We start from the raw sequence: 15,735 nt of genomic DNA, 5'->3' as shown, positions 1-15,735 counted from the left end.
GCTATGCCCCAGCTACCTTTGGACCCCCCCCAAGCTGGACCCCCAAGGATGACTGATGATAAAACAGAGAAGGTTTTTGTAGATATGGTCCTGAAATTCAGATGTTAATCAACATTAGCCAGCCTCTGGGATTGGCATGCGTTGTTCTCCCGCTCCCCCAGAGCGGGGGATTTCTGAGTAAGCCGTCAAAATATTTCCTAAGTAAGACCACAAAAAGTCCACAGATGTAATCAGGGCACAGACTTCCCTGGTGCGGGAAGAGGGTGATCTAAGTTTCCTTTGGAGACGTGGTTGTCTCACGTTGCCTGTGCCGCAGCGTCTTCATCTTCTGCAGTGGACTCCACTCATGTCCTAATTAGGATGAGGTTTTGCCTGTTGGTGTGGTGTACCCGGCCGTTACTCTGTGACGCTTGTGAGGATGGTAAAGGTGAAGTCAAGGTGGTGGCAGGCACTTTGGTGGCTCTTTGTGATCCAGAGGAGGAAGCCAGGATGTGGTCTATGACTCAGGCCACCTCGGGCTCTCACAGCAGGCTGTGCTGCTCTGCTGGGGTCTCTGGAGGAGAAGCCCAAACCCTTTCCTCCCTCACAGACCATCTTCTACCACAGGACCACTGCTGGGGCTGGTGCAGTCCCTGGCTGGTCTCCAGAGCACAGTTCGCATTGCAGGCTGAGCTGTGTGGTGGCTCTGGGGAGTCCTGCCATCCCACACAGGGTGACGAGCGCTTTGCATGACCACCCAGCTGTGACATCCCCACCTCTTGGTTTGAATGCTCCTCTGGTGAGTGCAAAGCCCCCGTAACTGCTCCCTTCATCCCAGCAAACTGTTGCTTGTAGTAGAGGATTTGTCTTTGAGGTAAATGTCTTTCCAAGCAAAGCCAGAGGCTTGCACAGGACTGTTATTATTTCTGTACATCACAGAAAATATGGTTTTAATGGAAAAAAGCTATGAAACAAGCCCAGATCCCTCAAAATCTCCAGTGGGTGTTCTGTGACACCAGCCACAGCAAATCGTAACACACCCAAGAAGAGACCTGTGGTAGATCACACCCACTGGGTTGCCAGGGATCCTTGTTCATACACATGAGATCTGCACTGATGAGATCCTCCTTGATCCAAGACGCCAAGAGGTAGTACTGAGACTTCTTCCTAAATAAAAGCAAGCTGCTGGATTCTACCAAGTAGCACCCTTTTTGGGTAGTACCATCAAACCCCTGAGGTATGGCAGAAGACCAGCCCCCCATGGCGCTGCTCCGTGGGGCCACCAGCTTGCAGAAGAGAAAAACAGAAGTGAAAGTCACCAACACCCTTGGCCCAGCTTTACACCACACAGCCCTGAAAACCATCAGCTGGAGTTCTCCCTCCTTGAAGCGGACGCCACATCCTGCCCATCTACTCCTTTTCCCCTCACCCAGCTTTAAGATCAGACCCAGTGACCCCAAGGTTACTTCATCCCATTTTTTAAACCTTGTGCCAAAGCAACTCAGGAGCCTGTGGCTAGACAAACCAGATAAACCTTTAATTCTTCTCTTTTTTTGATGGAAAATTGTTCCTGCACCTTCTCAGCAAGATAAAAAAGTGCACCTGAGTGTGGTGCCACCACCCTCCAGATCCACCCACAACCCAGCAGCCATCAGAGCCCATGAAATCAGCTCAGCTTGTCACACAACTCTGAAGAAATATTAAGGATTCCACTTTCCAATTTTATTTAGATAAAAACCATGTACAATTCAAAGCTTCATGAGCTACAACAGCTTTTTGATCAGCAATGTGGACATTTATAGTTATGTGCTCAAAAAAAAAAGCCTAGCTCGCATACTGATTTGGGTAAATACCATTTTAGTTACTAAAGAAGGAATTCTGCAATGAAGACAATTGCTCTTCAGCGTATCCACCAGTGAGATGCGAAGAATGGGCAGAAGCTCAAGAAGATTTTGACTTGGAAGGCAGAAATCTTCTGACCTGCACAGGGGAAAGGAGATAGACATCAGTCACTGTTCACACCTTCAACTGTAATTATTTTAGCACAAAAAAGTGTTTTCCACAAGGGAACTCAGACTGCAGAGTCCCAGCTGCAGGCAGACAGACCCACCTTCCTATTATATTTAGATAAAAATCCTCCAGAAACTGCTTCTCCATCCCCTCCTCGGTGGGGGTTCAGAGTTCAACAAGCAATCCTCTGCCAAGAGGATCCTTGCTCTGCACCTCAAGCACCAGCTGCACGGATATTCTCCCTTTATCCTGCTCTTAACTCCTCCACCCCAGCTCAGTAAATCCTTGTCCCCAGACTCCAGCAAAGTCACCAATGTCCCACCTCCAACCAAGCCTGGCATCCCTCGCTACTGGTGGCCTTCTTGGTGATGTCCCACCAGAGCACTTACGTCGTCCCCTCTAAATATCCTTTTAATCCAGCCATTTTTGGCTCTGGAGGATCTCCTGAGCCTTTCACCAGCCCTCAATATCACACCTCAGCTTTTCTGTTGTCCTCCACTAGAAAGATGGTCAACTGACCTCCATGTTCTCTTGTCCCTGGAAGCCTAAGACCCCTCCTAGCCTTTGCTGCTCTACAGCAAGGAACGGCTGGAGAGCTTTAGAGGGAGAGCAGCATTAGACAGTAACAAGTAAAGGACTCGGATCCATCTACATCTTCCCAAGAAGAAATGCCCAATAGAGTTTTTCTGATTTACAAAGTTTGACCCATTATTCCGTCTAAAAGTCATTGATAACATTTTTCTGGTCCAATGCAGAGGGCATTTCAAGTGAGGTCTTGCCAAGGCTTGTCCTGGGTACAGTTAATAATAATTATCCAGCCTTTACGGGGTATGTAACTAAGGTGTTTCAACCTGTGTCATCTAGGCCATAACATATTTAGTTTTATTTTCCCTATCAAGGAAATATATTTCTTTTTTTGGGTGGTTGCTGTTGTTCCTCAACTCTGCGAGCTACAGACTTCCCCCCCCGAGAAAGCAGTCCATGTTCCCCTTTACCAGCACAGAGCATCAGCGTAACTCACCATGATTATCCCAGACACAGCTCAGAAGTCCGGATCTGCAAGAAAGAAGTGGAGAGCGTTAGGCTTCGGGGCAAACAGCACCCTGTCTCACCCCTCACCACAAGCCCACCCCTGCTGGAAACAGCCCCAGTGCAGTAACCAGAGAGCTGCCCTTGCTTGGCTGTCTCCTTGCTGCAGCAGGCTGGGTCACCACAATCGGTCCCCACCCCTAGATCCTTCTTTATATTCACCAAATATAAAGCAAAAAAGAAAAAAATCACTGCACGACCCATCTCTTTCGAGACAAGTTGGCCTAGAAAGAGATCAGTGCTCCGCTAAGCACTGTGACAGACACAGCACAACCAAATACCTACAGGTAACACCAAGGAAGACAAGTCTTCCCTGTCTGCTCCGAACAAGCTCTTTCACGGGTCCGTAAAACCAAGTTAATCCTCCATCTATAGCACAAGACCTTCCAAATCCACCCCAATGCAGCGCCCTACTTCTTAAGAAGGGACACCAGGCTATAAATCCTTGAGCTCTGTCTTCTGCACATGAAGGGCACCAAAGCTTGGAAGAAGAAGTTGCACGATACCCCATCGGTAGAGCTGCGGCTCTCGGAAGGCGGCGTGGTCCACCCTGCAATTGTAGACGCTGCCCTTCTCGGGGACGAAGGGCACGTACACCAGGCGCTGGAAATACCACTTGTCGTTGAAGGACATGTCGGCGTACTGCACGTCGCTCATGGGCTCCCCGTTCTTGAGGAGGGTGATGTCGATCTTGGGGGGGTGGAAACCACTCACGAAGCAGTTGAGGGTGTTCTCCTGGCCGGGCGTGACGTGTTTGCGGGAGTACACCTCCACTTTCGGTGTCTGCGGAGACGGGGCTAAGGGGGGGGAGTGAGAAGCAGAGCTGCAGCGGGCACCGCCTCGGAGAGGCCAGCGCCCACCCAACCAGGCACGGTAACCGGTACCGGGCCCCTCAGAGCACCTCCCACCCTCCTCACCCCCGCCCCGCAGGGCCCTTCACACCCCCCCAGCACTCACCATCCGCCCTCCCCAGGCCCACCAGCCCGACCAGCACCAGGACCGCCACCCTCAGCGCCAGCTCCATGACCGCGATCGCCTCCGTCCCGCTCCCCTCGCACACTGACCCGCCCCGCTCCCCCGCCGCCATTTATAACCTCTGTCACACCCGGCCAATCGCGATGCGGAATTGCCGACGCGTCATCAGTCTCCAGGCAGAGAGGGAGCTGAGAGGTTATGCGAGCCAGTCCGCCGCGCCTGCGCACTGCGGGCAGCGGTGCTTTCGCTTTCGCTCTGAGGCACCGCCCCGGGCTCGGCGGCCCTGGAGGTGCTGTGCTGGGGCCGGGGGTGCCGTGCGGGGCCCGGCCCCGGTTCTGCCCGGCCCCACAGCAGCCAGAGCCTCGCCGGCAGCCCTGTGCTGGGGCCTTCCCCGCAGGGATGGAGGCACCAAGGGCGTGAGGCAGTACCGGCCCCCAGCTGAGCCTGGGTGACCGCTCCCCCAGGCCTTGAGCAGGTCATGGCGCAGCAGCTACAAGGTGTTTGCCCAGCTCTTGCCCCTCACCTCTTATGGAAGATTTTGCAGCCAGGGCTGGTATTACGCCAACAGCCTACACTGACGCAGCCCGGCCACCTTCCTTTCTGAACCTCGGTTTGCTCTCTCAAAGCCTTTGTGGGAGTGTCTTGGTCCAGCAGCTGTAGGATGATGGACTGACTCTGTCATTCCAGCACAGCACGGACCCCCCAACATGAAAGATGAGAACCCAAAGATCAAAGAACCAGGTTTTCTCGTGCCTCCTCCAGAAAAACTATGAGCACCATAGCCCAGCTAGGCTGGGTGTGCCTCTGAGTGGCCTTGTCACGCTGCTTGGAGAAGTCCCGCAGCTTTAAATAGCAGCATTACAAAAACCAAGGTTAAAAAAGGAAAATGAACCAGTATTAAAGAGCACATAGATATTTTATACACTGAGGAGCTTGTCTGCTTGTGTACTGCTTATCTTTAGAGTCACTGGTTCAGACTGGGAAGCAGGTATACGTATATTGTCTTCTGTCCAGAGGAGGCCATGAAGATGGTCAGAGGGCTGGAGCCCCTCTGCTGTGGAGACAGGCTGAGAGAGCTGGGGCTGTTCAGCCTGGAGAAGAGAAGGCTCCGGGGAGACCTTCTAGCACCTTCCAGTGCCTGAAGGGGCTACAGGAAAGCTGGAGAGGGGCTTTTTACAAGGTCATGGAGTGACAGGACGAGGGGGAATGGTTTTAAACTAAAAGAGGGGAGATTGAGATGAGATATTAGGAAGAAATTCTTTGCTGTGAGGGTGGGGAGACCCTGGCCCAGGCTGCCCAGAGAAGCTGTGTCTGCCCCCTCCCTGGCAGTGTTCAAGGCCAGGTTGGATGGGGCTTGGAGCAACCTGGTCTGGTGGAAGGTGTCCCTGCCCGTGGCAGGGGAGGTTGGAACTGGATGATCTTTAAGGTCCCTTCCAACCCAAACCAGTCTGTGATTCCATCCAGCAGCATAAGGATTAAAAAGTTAAAATAAAAAAGAGAAAAGAAAGGAAAGTCACTGCTAGTGGGGAAAAAACCATCAGAATCATGGAGCTCCTCTAACACCGAGGCCTTTCAAGGCTTGCTACCTTAATACATCCCATTTAAAGCCCTCTCTTTAAATCAATAAAGCACGTAGGGAGAACATCCCCCACCCAGAGGCAGCAGGTAGATCAGTGGAGACTTAGCAAAGAAAAAACCTGCACATACTCATTATCAGCCCACACTGGACCAGCTCTGAGCCGAGATCTTGCTGGGTTTGCTGCTGTTGAGTGTTTTTGCTGTGAGATAAGGGGATGCAGCTGCCACCTGAGCCTTATCAGGGATCTGAGGGCTCTCCCAGAAATAAACACTATCTGCTGTGTCAGGTGTGAGCTGGGTCGGGGTCATTGCCTGGGAGCCCCAGGCTAGTCTAACTCTCCGCAGGTGAGCGATCCCCTGGGCTCGGGGAGGATTAATTACACAAACAGCTGATTGCAGGACACGGATCCTCTCTCTGTGCTGACACCTTTGGGCTGGGAATCCCTGGAGATGACTCTGCTGTAACCAGGCGTGCCTGGCAGACTCGCCTCGTAAAGAGAAGCTGAACCATGAGTTTTTCCACGTGACGTTTCTAAAAAGATTTCTTTAGAACACCCAAATCTTCCTTTTTTTTTAGGGCGCTTCTGCTTTTATTAGCAGAGAGAAATATTTCAGGAGTGGGTGAGGTCTGACTCGACCGAGGCGCTCCCGGCATTCGGGGGGATGAGGGCAGCCCGCTGTGCTTCGCAGGGCGCGGAGTTTTACAGCGTCTTCGTCTGAAGCTTTGCTCCCCTGCGCTGTCCCTGCCGTGGCTCTCCGAGGCCGGACCCCGGACCCCCACCCACGTCCCGCTGGGTTTCCCGTGGCCGCTCACAAAGCGTCGCTTTGGAAAACCCCCCTCGCTGGCCGGGAGCGGTGGGAAAAGCCGGGCTGGGGGTTTCTGTGCCCGCCACGGACGCAGGTGGTTGCACTTTTACACCCCCCTTCCGCGGGTGGGGCCGTTAAACCTCACCCTCATCCTCCTCCTCTCCCACCTCCATCCCTGCTCCGCGCACCGCCGGGCCGCGTGGGCGGGGCCTAGCCGAGGGGGCGTGGCTTAGCCAGTGCGCATGCGCGGGCGCCGACTGGGCGCCGCCATGCTGTACGGCAGGCGCACGCCGTAAAAGGCGGTGGCGGGGGTAGCGCGGCCCCGTAGAGGGACGCGGGCGGGCGGTGCCCCGGCATGGCGGAGGGCGGCGAGCCCATTGTGAGCGCCCGCCCTGCTCCGCCCTGGCCCGGCCCCGGGGCCGCCTCCTGGCTCGCTGCCCCGCGTCACAATCCCCGTTCCCCGGTGCCGGCTGCCCCGGGGCCGCCCTACGCGGTGCAGGCTGTCCCGGGAGCGCTCGGTACCGGAGGAGGCACGGCCCTGGAGGTGCCGGTGGGGTGCCTTTCCCTGCCTTGTGCTCGGGTGCTGGTCGTGCCCCGGCAGCAGGGTGTTCACTCTGAAGCCTAATGGTGTCCCTTGGTGCTGTTCCGTGCCGGTATCCCATGTGCTGGCAGTAGCCACCGGCACCTCCGGGTGGCCACAGCCCTGGTCCTGGCAGGCTTCAGTGGACTTCTAACCTCACTGGCAGTGCCGGTGGCTCCTGCTCTTCCCTTTCCAGCCACGAGGTCTAGGGGCCACCCAGCACCACCAGCGGGATGGGGAGGGGAGGTTGGGTGCCCCCCACTTAGGGGGCAGGTCAGGGTTACCCCTTCCCTGCCTGTCTCCCTTAGTGGGGACCCTGCTGCTTTCACCTCCAGATCCTCGAGGACTACCTGCTGGTGGAAGATGCGCCTCTGCTGGAGGAGATGGCTGAGGAGGATGAAGAGCTCGACCTGTACAACGAGATGACTTTTGGGTTAGGTAAGATCTCGGGGGAAGCCGCAGTGTAGTGGAGATCAGCCAGCACCCAACGGGGTGAGGAGGATGGAGGTGGGGGGTGATGAGGCAGGTGTCCTGCCTGGTAAGGAGCTGGGTTGGGAGCAGGGAGCCTGGTGGGCACTGCCCAGACTCTCTTCCACCATGATGTGCTCTCCTTCCCCCTCCAAGGCCAAGACTCCACTGAGGAGGACATCGCAAATCCCCTGATGCCTTCAGAGACAAGCGCTGAGCTGGCCGAAGCGGTGGCAGAGGAGACTGAGGCCGGGGAGGAACTGGGACCCAGAGCAGCTGAGGAGCTGGGAGAGCCCCAGGAGGAAGGTGGGATGGAGCCTGAGGTGGAGCAGGCCGACTCTGAGTTGGAAGAAGAGGAGGAGGAGCTGGGGGCTGAGGCACAGGAGGAAGACCAGGAGCCTTGTGAGGAACTCAGTGACTTGGGAGACCCGGCAGTGATGAGAGCTGTGCAGAGCAAACCCACGCTGGAGGTGACGCATGAGCAGAGAGGGAGGGGACCCACACCTGGCCAGCAGGCAGACAGGCTGGTGGGGACCTGCTGCCCCTCCATCCTGCCCCATGGAGGGCACCAAGGGGTGGTTTGGTCCCTGCCCAAGGGACAAAGACCTCCCTTGTAGTGTAGGACGTGCCTGTAACCTCTTCTTTGCTCACAGAGCCAGGACTCGGCGGTGCTGGACAGCAAGATTGGTGCTTGCTGGGCAGAGTTTGGCAAAGAGGACATGGTAAAAATGTCCCCTCCCATCTGGTGACTGGGCTGAGTGGCCTCTGTGGTGTCCCCTGCCCTTCTCCTCCTGTCCTCCTTCCTTGTGCTGACCACCTCTCTGTCTTCCAGCTGGCGATGGATCCTGTGGCGTGGGGCTCCTGCCCTGGCAGCATCCCGCCCCACCACGTGCTGGAGGTGGGTACCCCCGGCCAGACTCTTGGGGAGTGGCTAAGGGCTCCTCAGTACTGTGGGCAACTTGGGGTGACCAGGGGACCTCCAAAGCCTCATCGTGGGTCTGGAGGTGCAAGGATGTGTCCCTTGGGTGCAAAGGCCGTGAGTGGAGGTGCCCACCCTAAGCAGAGCTTGGGTTTGGGGGCAAAGCTGTTAAGTTTGGGGGGGACCAGGACCCCCATGCTGGGTCACCTGTTCTTGTGTGCCACCAGGATGGGAGCCTGGCTGGTGCATGGTCTGGCTGAGCAATGACCAAAGGTTTTGGTGAGCTGCCTGATGCTGGGGGAGCTAAATTGAACCCAGCTGGGCCCCATTCCCACCTGCTGCTGCCTCCTCCTCACAGGATAAAGCCATCCTCCAGGTCCTGGAGAGGCCTCCACCATCCACCAACGTGGCCCTTGACTTCCTCGGCTCCCCCGTGCAGAGGGGCTACGGGGGCTCGTCCCGGCTCAAGCGCCCCGACTTAAGACTGATGTCCCCCAAGTCCTTCCCCCAGCGCTTTCTCCAGCAGGTAACGGGTTTTGGGGAGGTTCTTGCGTCCCCTCTTCCTCTGCCCTCCCCTCCCCAGAGGTGCAGCCTTGGGGACAGGCGTGTCCCAGTGTCACCTCCCATCTCCTGCCCTGCAGCAGTCGCCTCTGGTGCCTCGCTCCCCGTGCTCCCCTCGGCCCTTTGCGTCGGCTCGCAAACCCTCCCAGCTCTTCGCTTCCAACCAGGTAACACAGCAGGCGGAGAGCCACCACCATGTGGTGGCCCTGGAGCAGCAGGGGATGGGGACAGTGGCTTCTCCAAAGCTTTGCCACCCGGGGCACGCTTTGTGCTCTAATCCTGAGCACCCATCTTGCCGACGGGGAAAGTGGAACCACTGGTGTAGCCATTGCTTCATCAATCTGTCCTGATGTCCCCGTGGGAGCTGCGCTGGGCGGGATGTTGTGCTTGGTGTTGCTCTGGGACACTGCTGATGGGCACGCAACCCCTGGTGACACCCAGGTCCCCTTGCCTTGCCCAGCCATAGTGGCATGATCCCCCCTAGGGTGGGGGTATCACCTCTCTGTGATGCCCCACACGTCCCCTCAGCACAGGGAGAGGGTGGCTCCTGCGAGGACGGGAGCCAGAAGCCACCATGGAGCTGGCAGACCTCCTCCGTGACACTCGATGGCTTCTCCCTCCCTCTCCAGGCCGCAGGGTACGCATCTCCCACCCCATTCCAGCCCATGTCACCCACCATTAGCAGCCCGCCGCGGCCTCTCGCCATGCACTTTGGTCCCACGTCTCCCTCTTTGGATCCCGCTCTTCTCTTCGGTCCATCGGCCAGCGGCCAGCTGAACCTCAGGTTGGTGGGATGGCGAGTGGGGTGCATGGGTGGGACCGGAGGAGCCCCCCAAAGCAGCTGTGGGGGGTGTCTCAGCTGAGTGCCGGGCCCCTGACCCCATGGTGGTCTCCTCTGCAGCGCGCCCAGCCACATGACCCAGCTGCACCCCCAGCACCAGCGGATCCTGACCCAGCGGCGGCAGCAAGGCGGGCAGGCGCAGAGGTGAGGGGGTCCTCGGGGAGCTTGTGGGGTGGTGGTGGTGGGGAGGGGACTCTGGGCAGTCACAGCAGGCTGCGCTCTTCTCCTGTGCCAGCATCTCCTCCAAGGTGTGGTCTCCTAAAGTGGACCCTTATGCTGGGCTGATGACCTCCAAGGAGAAGGACTGGGTTGTCAAGGTGGAGATGATCCAGCTGCAGAGCGAGAACATGGATGATGATTACTACTACCAGGTGAGCTTCCACCAGCAGCATCGGTGGCTTATTCTGCTCCTCAGGGCTGGGGCTTCATCTCTTTAGGATGAAGAGATGGTGGCTTCATCATGGTGGCTTCTCTCCTGGCTATGCCTGTCATTACAGACGTACTACCACCGGCTGGAGCGCAAGCAGGCGGAGGAGGAGCTGCTCGGCGGGCGCAACAAGCAGGAGCCCCCCAAGCTGGTCACGCCGTTCATCCAGAAAGTGGAGACGTACGACTCTGGTGAGGGGCTGGGGCGGGCGGTGGTGGGGCCGGGCGAGGGGCTGTGGGCTGTGGTCTCACCGTACCCCATCTCTCTTCCAGTGGTGCGCATCGCGGGCTCGCTGGGCCAGGTCGCGGTGTCCACCTGCTACAGCCCTCGCCGGGCCATCGATGCGGTGCACCATGCCCTTGTGGAGGAGGTAGGTGAGGAGGAGCTGGGCTGGTTGGTGTCCCGGGTGCCCTGGAGGAGCTTGAGGAGTTGCCATGACCGAGCGTGGGTGCTGCCCCGAGCCACAGGATGGGGTGTGCGGTTGGAGCGGGTGCTGCCCCTCAGCAGCTTGTGTCCTGCCGAGGGGTGGGATGGGGTTGTGGGCAGTTGGAGCTGGCCGTGGGCTCCCCATGGGATCGCTCTGTGTCCTGAAGCCACCTCTGATCCCCAGGGAGCAGCTGGCCCGGTGGTGTCTGGGGCTGGCTGTAACCTTCCTTTCTCCCCTCCTGAAGGCTGCGGGGAGCCACCGGCTCCGGGCGCTGCACAGGATCGAGAAGGTGAGCGAGCTGCGACCTGGGACAAGGCGGGATGATGTAGATGCTTGGTTTTCATCCGAGGAGCTCTGCGAGGAGACATCTACCTGGGCAGAGGTCCTGGGTGACTGGCAGGCAGAGGATGCTCCAAGCTGCCTCCATACCCCATGTGGTTTCTCCAGCTCTTCCTGCAGCTGCTGGAAGTGGAGGAGACGCAGCGGAAGACATCTCTGGCCCTGGAGGAGCAGCAGCCCTGCTGTCAGGAGCAGAAGAACCAAGAAGTGGAACGTATCTACCAAGCCTTGAGAGTCGGGGCTTGCAACAGCGAGGAGTGAGTTTGTGTGGTGGGGAGAGGGGAGCGGGCGGCACGTCCTGGTCCTCGCTGGGCTCAGGTGGTCACGGGTCAGTAGTTCTGGGTGTGTTACATGTGTCACCACGACCTGTGCTGACCCTGCCCATGAGCCTCATCCTCCAGCAGAGCTGATGCTGGTCCTTCTGGATGGACAGAGATGCTACAGGTCCCTCAGGGATCTGTGCCAATGGAGCCTTCGTCCCCAGGGAGGCAGAGGATGAATTCCTGCAACTCCTGTGTGTGCAGAAGGGCAAGAAGCTCACGGCCCGGCTGCTGCCCCACCTGACCCGGGAGCAAGCAGAGAAGATCCTGCTGACCATCACCCACCACCTGCCCTTCCTAATGAAGAAGGATGTGTTGGATGAGGTGAGCACCTCCAGCCAAGGCAGGGGCATCCCAGGCTGCCTCCTTCCCCTGTTGCCTTTGCTGGGGGTGGCACCCTGGGCAATGGAGGGGGTTCATCTTGCTGGGTCCCAGCATGGCCATGTAGCTGGTGGGGTTGGCATGAGGCACGAGCCTCTTTCCTTCCCTGAGGAGGAGGAAGGTCTCCAGGAAGGGGTTAAGGCAGTCCTGGTGGCAGTCCTCGCCCTGGGGCGGGTACAGCATTGACCCTTGCCTTCCCCCCAGATGTTGGGATGGGACTGTGGCCATGATGGGTCAAACAGTCTCAGATCCCTGCTCTCCCCTCTGCCCTGCCCAGTCTCTCCCCCTGCTCTACAGCCCGTTGAACAAGGTGGTGGGTGGGATGACCTTCAGCAGACTCATCGAGGTCCTGCAGGAGATGACCAAGCCTCTGCCTGAGTCCCCTGAGCTCCCCCTTGCCATGGCCTTGAAGAACCAGGTAGGTGGCCCCAAGGAGGGCAGAGCTGTGCGGCGTCCCCAAGGTGCCACCACCACCAGCTGCCTGTGACGCTCCTCCCGGTGCTTCCCCGCAGTTTGGGATCTCCTTGCTCTACTCCCTGCTGAGCCATGGTGAGAGGCTGCTGTCCTCCGACGTGCCGCTGGAGCCATGCGGTGGGGACTTCGAGACGTGGTGAGGGGCTGTGCCAAGCGATGGGGTTGGGGTTCACCAGCTGGTGGGACGCTCACCCCCTGTGTTGATGCCCCCAGGACTGACACGGTGTTCCTGGTTGCTCGGGAGCTGTCGCAAGTGCCCAAGGCTTTGCTGGTGGAGCCTCTCTTCTTGCCCAGCAACCTTCTCTCGCTCTTCTGCCGCTACCTGGACAAGCAGACTGTCCACCACCTGGAAGCCAAGATGGAGTGAGTTATGAATAATCTGCTTCTGCTTAGGGATCCCTCAGATGCTTCTGTCCCCTTGGGAGAACGCCACTGGACGTGTCTCCAAACCTCCAGTGAGCTGAGCTGATCCTTGTGGCTTTGCTTCTGTTTGTAGCATTTGCATCAGGTTCTCCACACCTTGATGGCACGTCCCCATGCGATATATCAAAGTGGGGGGTTAAAAGCTGGGGGCATCCCCCCAGCAGCTCTAGGGGTGGTCGAGCAGGCGGGTTCCGTGACAACCTGATGCTCCAACCTCCTCCTTTCCCCGCAGGTGCTCCCCGCTGCTGTCGGAGGCTGCCATGCCGTGCTGAGCCCCGGCACGGGCACCGGGGCCGGCGGTGCCGGGAACGTGCAGGGACCCGACGCCGTGACTTTGAGTTTGGAAGAAAACGCTTCACCCTGGTGCGGGGCACTCTGGGTGACGCGGGCACTGGCAGGGCCAGCGCTGGAGGAGCTGCTGCCGCCCTGCCCCGGTGCCCGGGAGCACAGCACGGGGAAGGCGAGTAACTTATTTGGGACCTGGCACCCAGCGCCGGTGAGTGCCGGCTCAGGGCGGGTGTCGGGGCAGGGTGGGGGGTGTGCACAGGGGCGCTGGGAGCACCTGGGGGGGGAGTGACTTTGTGTATAGCACTTGGAATAAAATATGAACGAGCTCCTCTGACTCCTGTGGGTGGCTTCACAGGAGGTCCTGGAGGCATCATCACCTGGGCGTGGAGACCCTCAGCTGGGGATGGTGGGGATCAGAGTGCGCAGTGAAGGGGAAGGAGAAGCGGGGAGGGATGCGCAGAGGACCCAGAAGGGGGAGGATTAAGGGGGATGGAGGAGAAGGCAATGTTGGAGCAGAGAGTGGGTTGGAGGACCCACATGGCTGGGGACAGAGAAATTGAGGACCCAGAAGGGGGAGGATAAAGGGGGATGGAGGAGAAGGCAATGCTGGAACAGAGAGGGTATTGGAGGACCCACATGGCTGGGGACAGAGAACTTGAGCCCCCAGGGAGAGGAATGGGCTGGAAGAAAAGGGATGTGGTGGGAATGGAGGGGAAAAGAGCCCAGCAGTGGGGAGATAATGGGGTCAGAGCTTGCCCTGAGGGGACAGGAAAGATCTGTGCAGGCAGGAGGGGACATCTGGGTGCCCATGGGAAGGACACAGGGGATCTGAACACACATTTGAGTGGGTATTGGGTATGAAGCACCTCTTCTCTCTGCTGAGCTCTCAAAGACTAATTAGGCTAAAGGCTTGCAGACATGGTCATGATTAAGTACCTTGGAGCATCTTTCTTGAGCCACTTTGACCATGACTCCCACAAGCTGGCCCTCGCTTCTGCATCTAGGGCTGAGGGGCAGTGTCTGGTCCCACTGTAGAAATCTTTGTGGCTCCCACCTGGCGTCCAAGGGGCATATGGTGGGGTCTTCCCTAACCCTACGGGACATCTGAGCCTAGAACACCTACGCTTAAGCATGTGGATGTCCATCCAGACGTCTAAACTTGCCACCCAAAGCCTGGTGTATATTCAAAAGAGGTTTGCACCAGAAAGTTGTCTCATCCTCAGACTGGTAGCTGTCACGTGCCTCAGCTCCAACCCCACATCGATGAGAGTAGATGAACCTGTTCCTTTAGAATTATGTACTCCAACGAGGCACACGGAGAATTTGCACAAAATAAGGATGTGGCTGGTTGGGTGGGATTTATCTCTATAGCTTATCAAGACAGCTCAGATCTCAGCTTCTGAAGCTCACTTCAGAGGAGCTACTGAGATACTTAAATACAGTGGTACAGAGATGAGAGATGCTGCAGATGTGAGCCAGGACCTAGGGGGGACTCCTGCCCTTCGTGCCCTTTGAGGTCCAGCTGGAAGGAGCTCCAGATCCTTCTGGCAGCTGCCTTTGTCATCCTGATGCCTCTCCTGCTCATCTTGGTGTCCTACAGCATCAGCCTTTCCTCCAGGTTTGCCAAAAGCAGGTTCAAAGCGTTCTCTACTTGGTCCTCACACTTTATTTTTAGGAAGTCCTAGTTTGGGAGGGCTACGTTCATCCCTACTCATCCCTAGCTATCCACTGCTATGTCACTTCAAAAGAGTGACACTGGGAGGTTGTCATCAGGGTGAAACCCATAGTTTCAAACCCACCAAAGCAATCTGGGAGGATACCTGCGTGGTTGACGCACCTGCAAGCAAAAGTGTGGACCTTGCCACTACAGCCCCTTTCAGATAGAAGGAAAAGGCCCTCCCTGACGTTTCCTGGAGGTGGAAGAGGAACTAGCAGCTGCTTGCTGCTGTGTAGGGAGGAAGGAGGACACCAGTAAGTCCTTCAAGATAAGGATAAGCCGTGTTATGTTTTCAGTGTGTAACGGAGCAGAGCGCGAGCGCTCCTCACCTGGAGAGCCCGCAGGGATGGAGGAGGAACGTGCGACACGATTGCAATCACGTATGAAACCAAATACTCCAACACAGAAGGGTTGGAGGTCTCTGCTGGACTTTACTGCTTCGGTGCAGGAAACAGCTGAGACACAAGAAGGAAAATCCGTCTTTTTTGGTTACTCTCGCACAACTGAGGGACTCACACCACCCAGCAGCTCCCCTCAGTGCTTCCCACATGGAGACAGACACCCTCTCCCTGGGGCACGACCTGATGAATTAATTCAACCAAGTGGTGTCCAGCAGGTCAGGGACCCCATCTGGTTTATCCAGATCAGGATCTTCTCCCTTAACTTAAAGCTGATGAAAGTCCAAGGTGTCTCACCTGGCTCTGCTTTACCTACTACCCTGCCCAGCTTCGACTGGCAGTGTCCTGAAAGAGTCACCAGCCCTGTGGGGTGGTGGTGACCCATCACCATGAGTGAGCGGCTGGACCTCAGATGTATGAGGCTCATCCTGGGATGTCTTGGGGGGTATGGGGCTCATCCTGGGATGTCTTAGGGGATATGAGGCTCATCCTGGGATGTCTTCAGCGTGTGGGGCTCATCCTGAGGTGTCTTGGGGGGTATGGGGCTCATCCTGGGATGTCTTGGGGATTGTGGGGCTCATCCTGGGATGTCTTAGTGGGTATGGGGCTCACCTTGGGATGTCTTGGGGGGTATGAGGCTCATCCTGAGATGTCTTAGGGGGTATGGGGTTCACTTTGGGATGTCTTCAGGGTATGGGGCTCATCCTGGGATGTCTTGGGGGGTATGGGACTCC

General features: G+C 57.5%; 2 protein-coding genes across 2 annotated transcripts; one reads left to right on the top strand and one right to left on the bottom strand.

Annotated features, from left to right (window-relative positions):
• Positions 1-1,679: 1,679 nt before the first annotated feature.
• Positions 1,680-4,157, bottom strand: B2M (beta-2-microglobulin). Its single transcript, XM_068409749.1, has 4 exons — positions 4,036-4,157; positions 3,585-3,875; positions 3,011-3,045; positions 1,680-1,959 (listed from the first exon to the last, which is right to left on the bottom strand). The coding sequence occupies exons 1-3, from the start codon at positions 4,100-4,102 to the stop codon at positions 3,032-3,034; spliced, it is 372 nt and encodes a 123-aa protein (XP_068265850.1). The 5' UTR covers positions 4,103-4,157; the 3' UTR covers positions 1,680-1,959; positions 3,011-3,031.
• A 3,200-nt stretch (positions 4,158-7,357) lies between these two features.
• Positions 7,358-13,070, top strand: PATL2 (PAT1 homolog 2). The gene is made up of 18 exons (XM_068409745.1): positions 7,358-7,456; positions 7,643-7,956; positions 8,140-8,208; positions 8,319-8,384; positions 8,764-8,931; positions 9,047-9,133; positions 9,596-9,750; positions 9,868-9,951; positions 10,043-10,178; positions 10,305-10,425; positions 10,507-10,604; positions 10,906-10,950; positions 11,109-11,257; positions 11,485-11,644; positions 11,979-12,119; positions 12,214-12,311; positions 12,389-12,538; positions 12,831-13,070. Exons 1-18 carry the CDS (start codon positions 7,402-7,404, stop codon positions 12,868-12,870), a joined length of 2,136 nt encoding a protein of 711 aa, XP_068265846.1. The 5' UTR covers positions 7,358-7,401; the 3' UTR covers positions 12,871-13,070.
• The last annotated feature ends 2,665 nt before the right edge of the window (positions 13,071-15,735 follow it).

Source organism: Nyctibius grandis, chromosome 11 (genome assembly GCF_013368605.1).
Source record: "Nyctibius grandis isolate bNycGra1 chromosome 11, bNycGra1.pri, whole genome shotgun sequence".
In the NCBI taxonomy this organism is placed as follows: domain Eukaryota; kingdom Metazoa; phylum Chordata; class Aves; order Nyctibiiformes; family Nyctibiidae; genus Nyctibius; species Nyctibius grandis.
This window is presented reverse-complemented; position numbering and strand designations above follow the sequence as displayed.

Bases quoted from the DNA above. Each gene is read 5' to 3' on its own strand.
- B2M (XM_068409749.1), bottom strand. From the start codon at position 4,102: ATGGAGCTGGCGCTGAGGGTGGCGGTCCTGGTGCTGGTCGGGCTGGTG. The intron at 3,876-4,035 runs GTGAGTGCTGGG...CCCCCCCCTTAG, and splicing joins GGGCCTGGGGAGGGCGGATG to CCCCGTCTCCGCAGACACCG.
- PATL2 (XM_068409745.1), top strand. From the start codon at position 7,402: ATGGCTGAGGAGGATGAAGAGCTCGACCTGTACAACGAGATGACTTTT. The intron at 7,957-8,139 runs GTGACGCATGAG...CTTTGCTCACAG, and splicing joins AGAGCAAACCCACGCTGGAG to AGCCAGGACTCGGCGGTGCT. The intron at 10,605-10,905 runs GTAGGTGAGGAG...CCCCTCCTGAAG, and splicing joins ACCATGCCCTTGTGGAGGAG to GCTGCGGGGAGCCACCGGCT.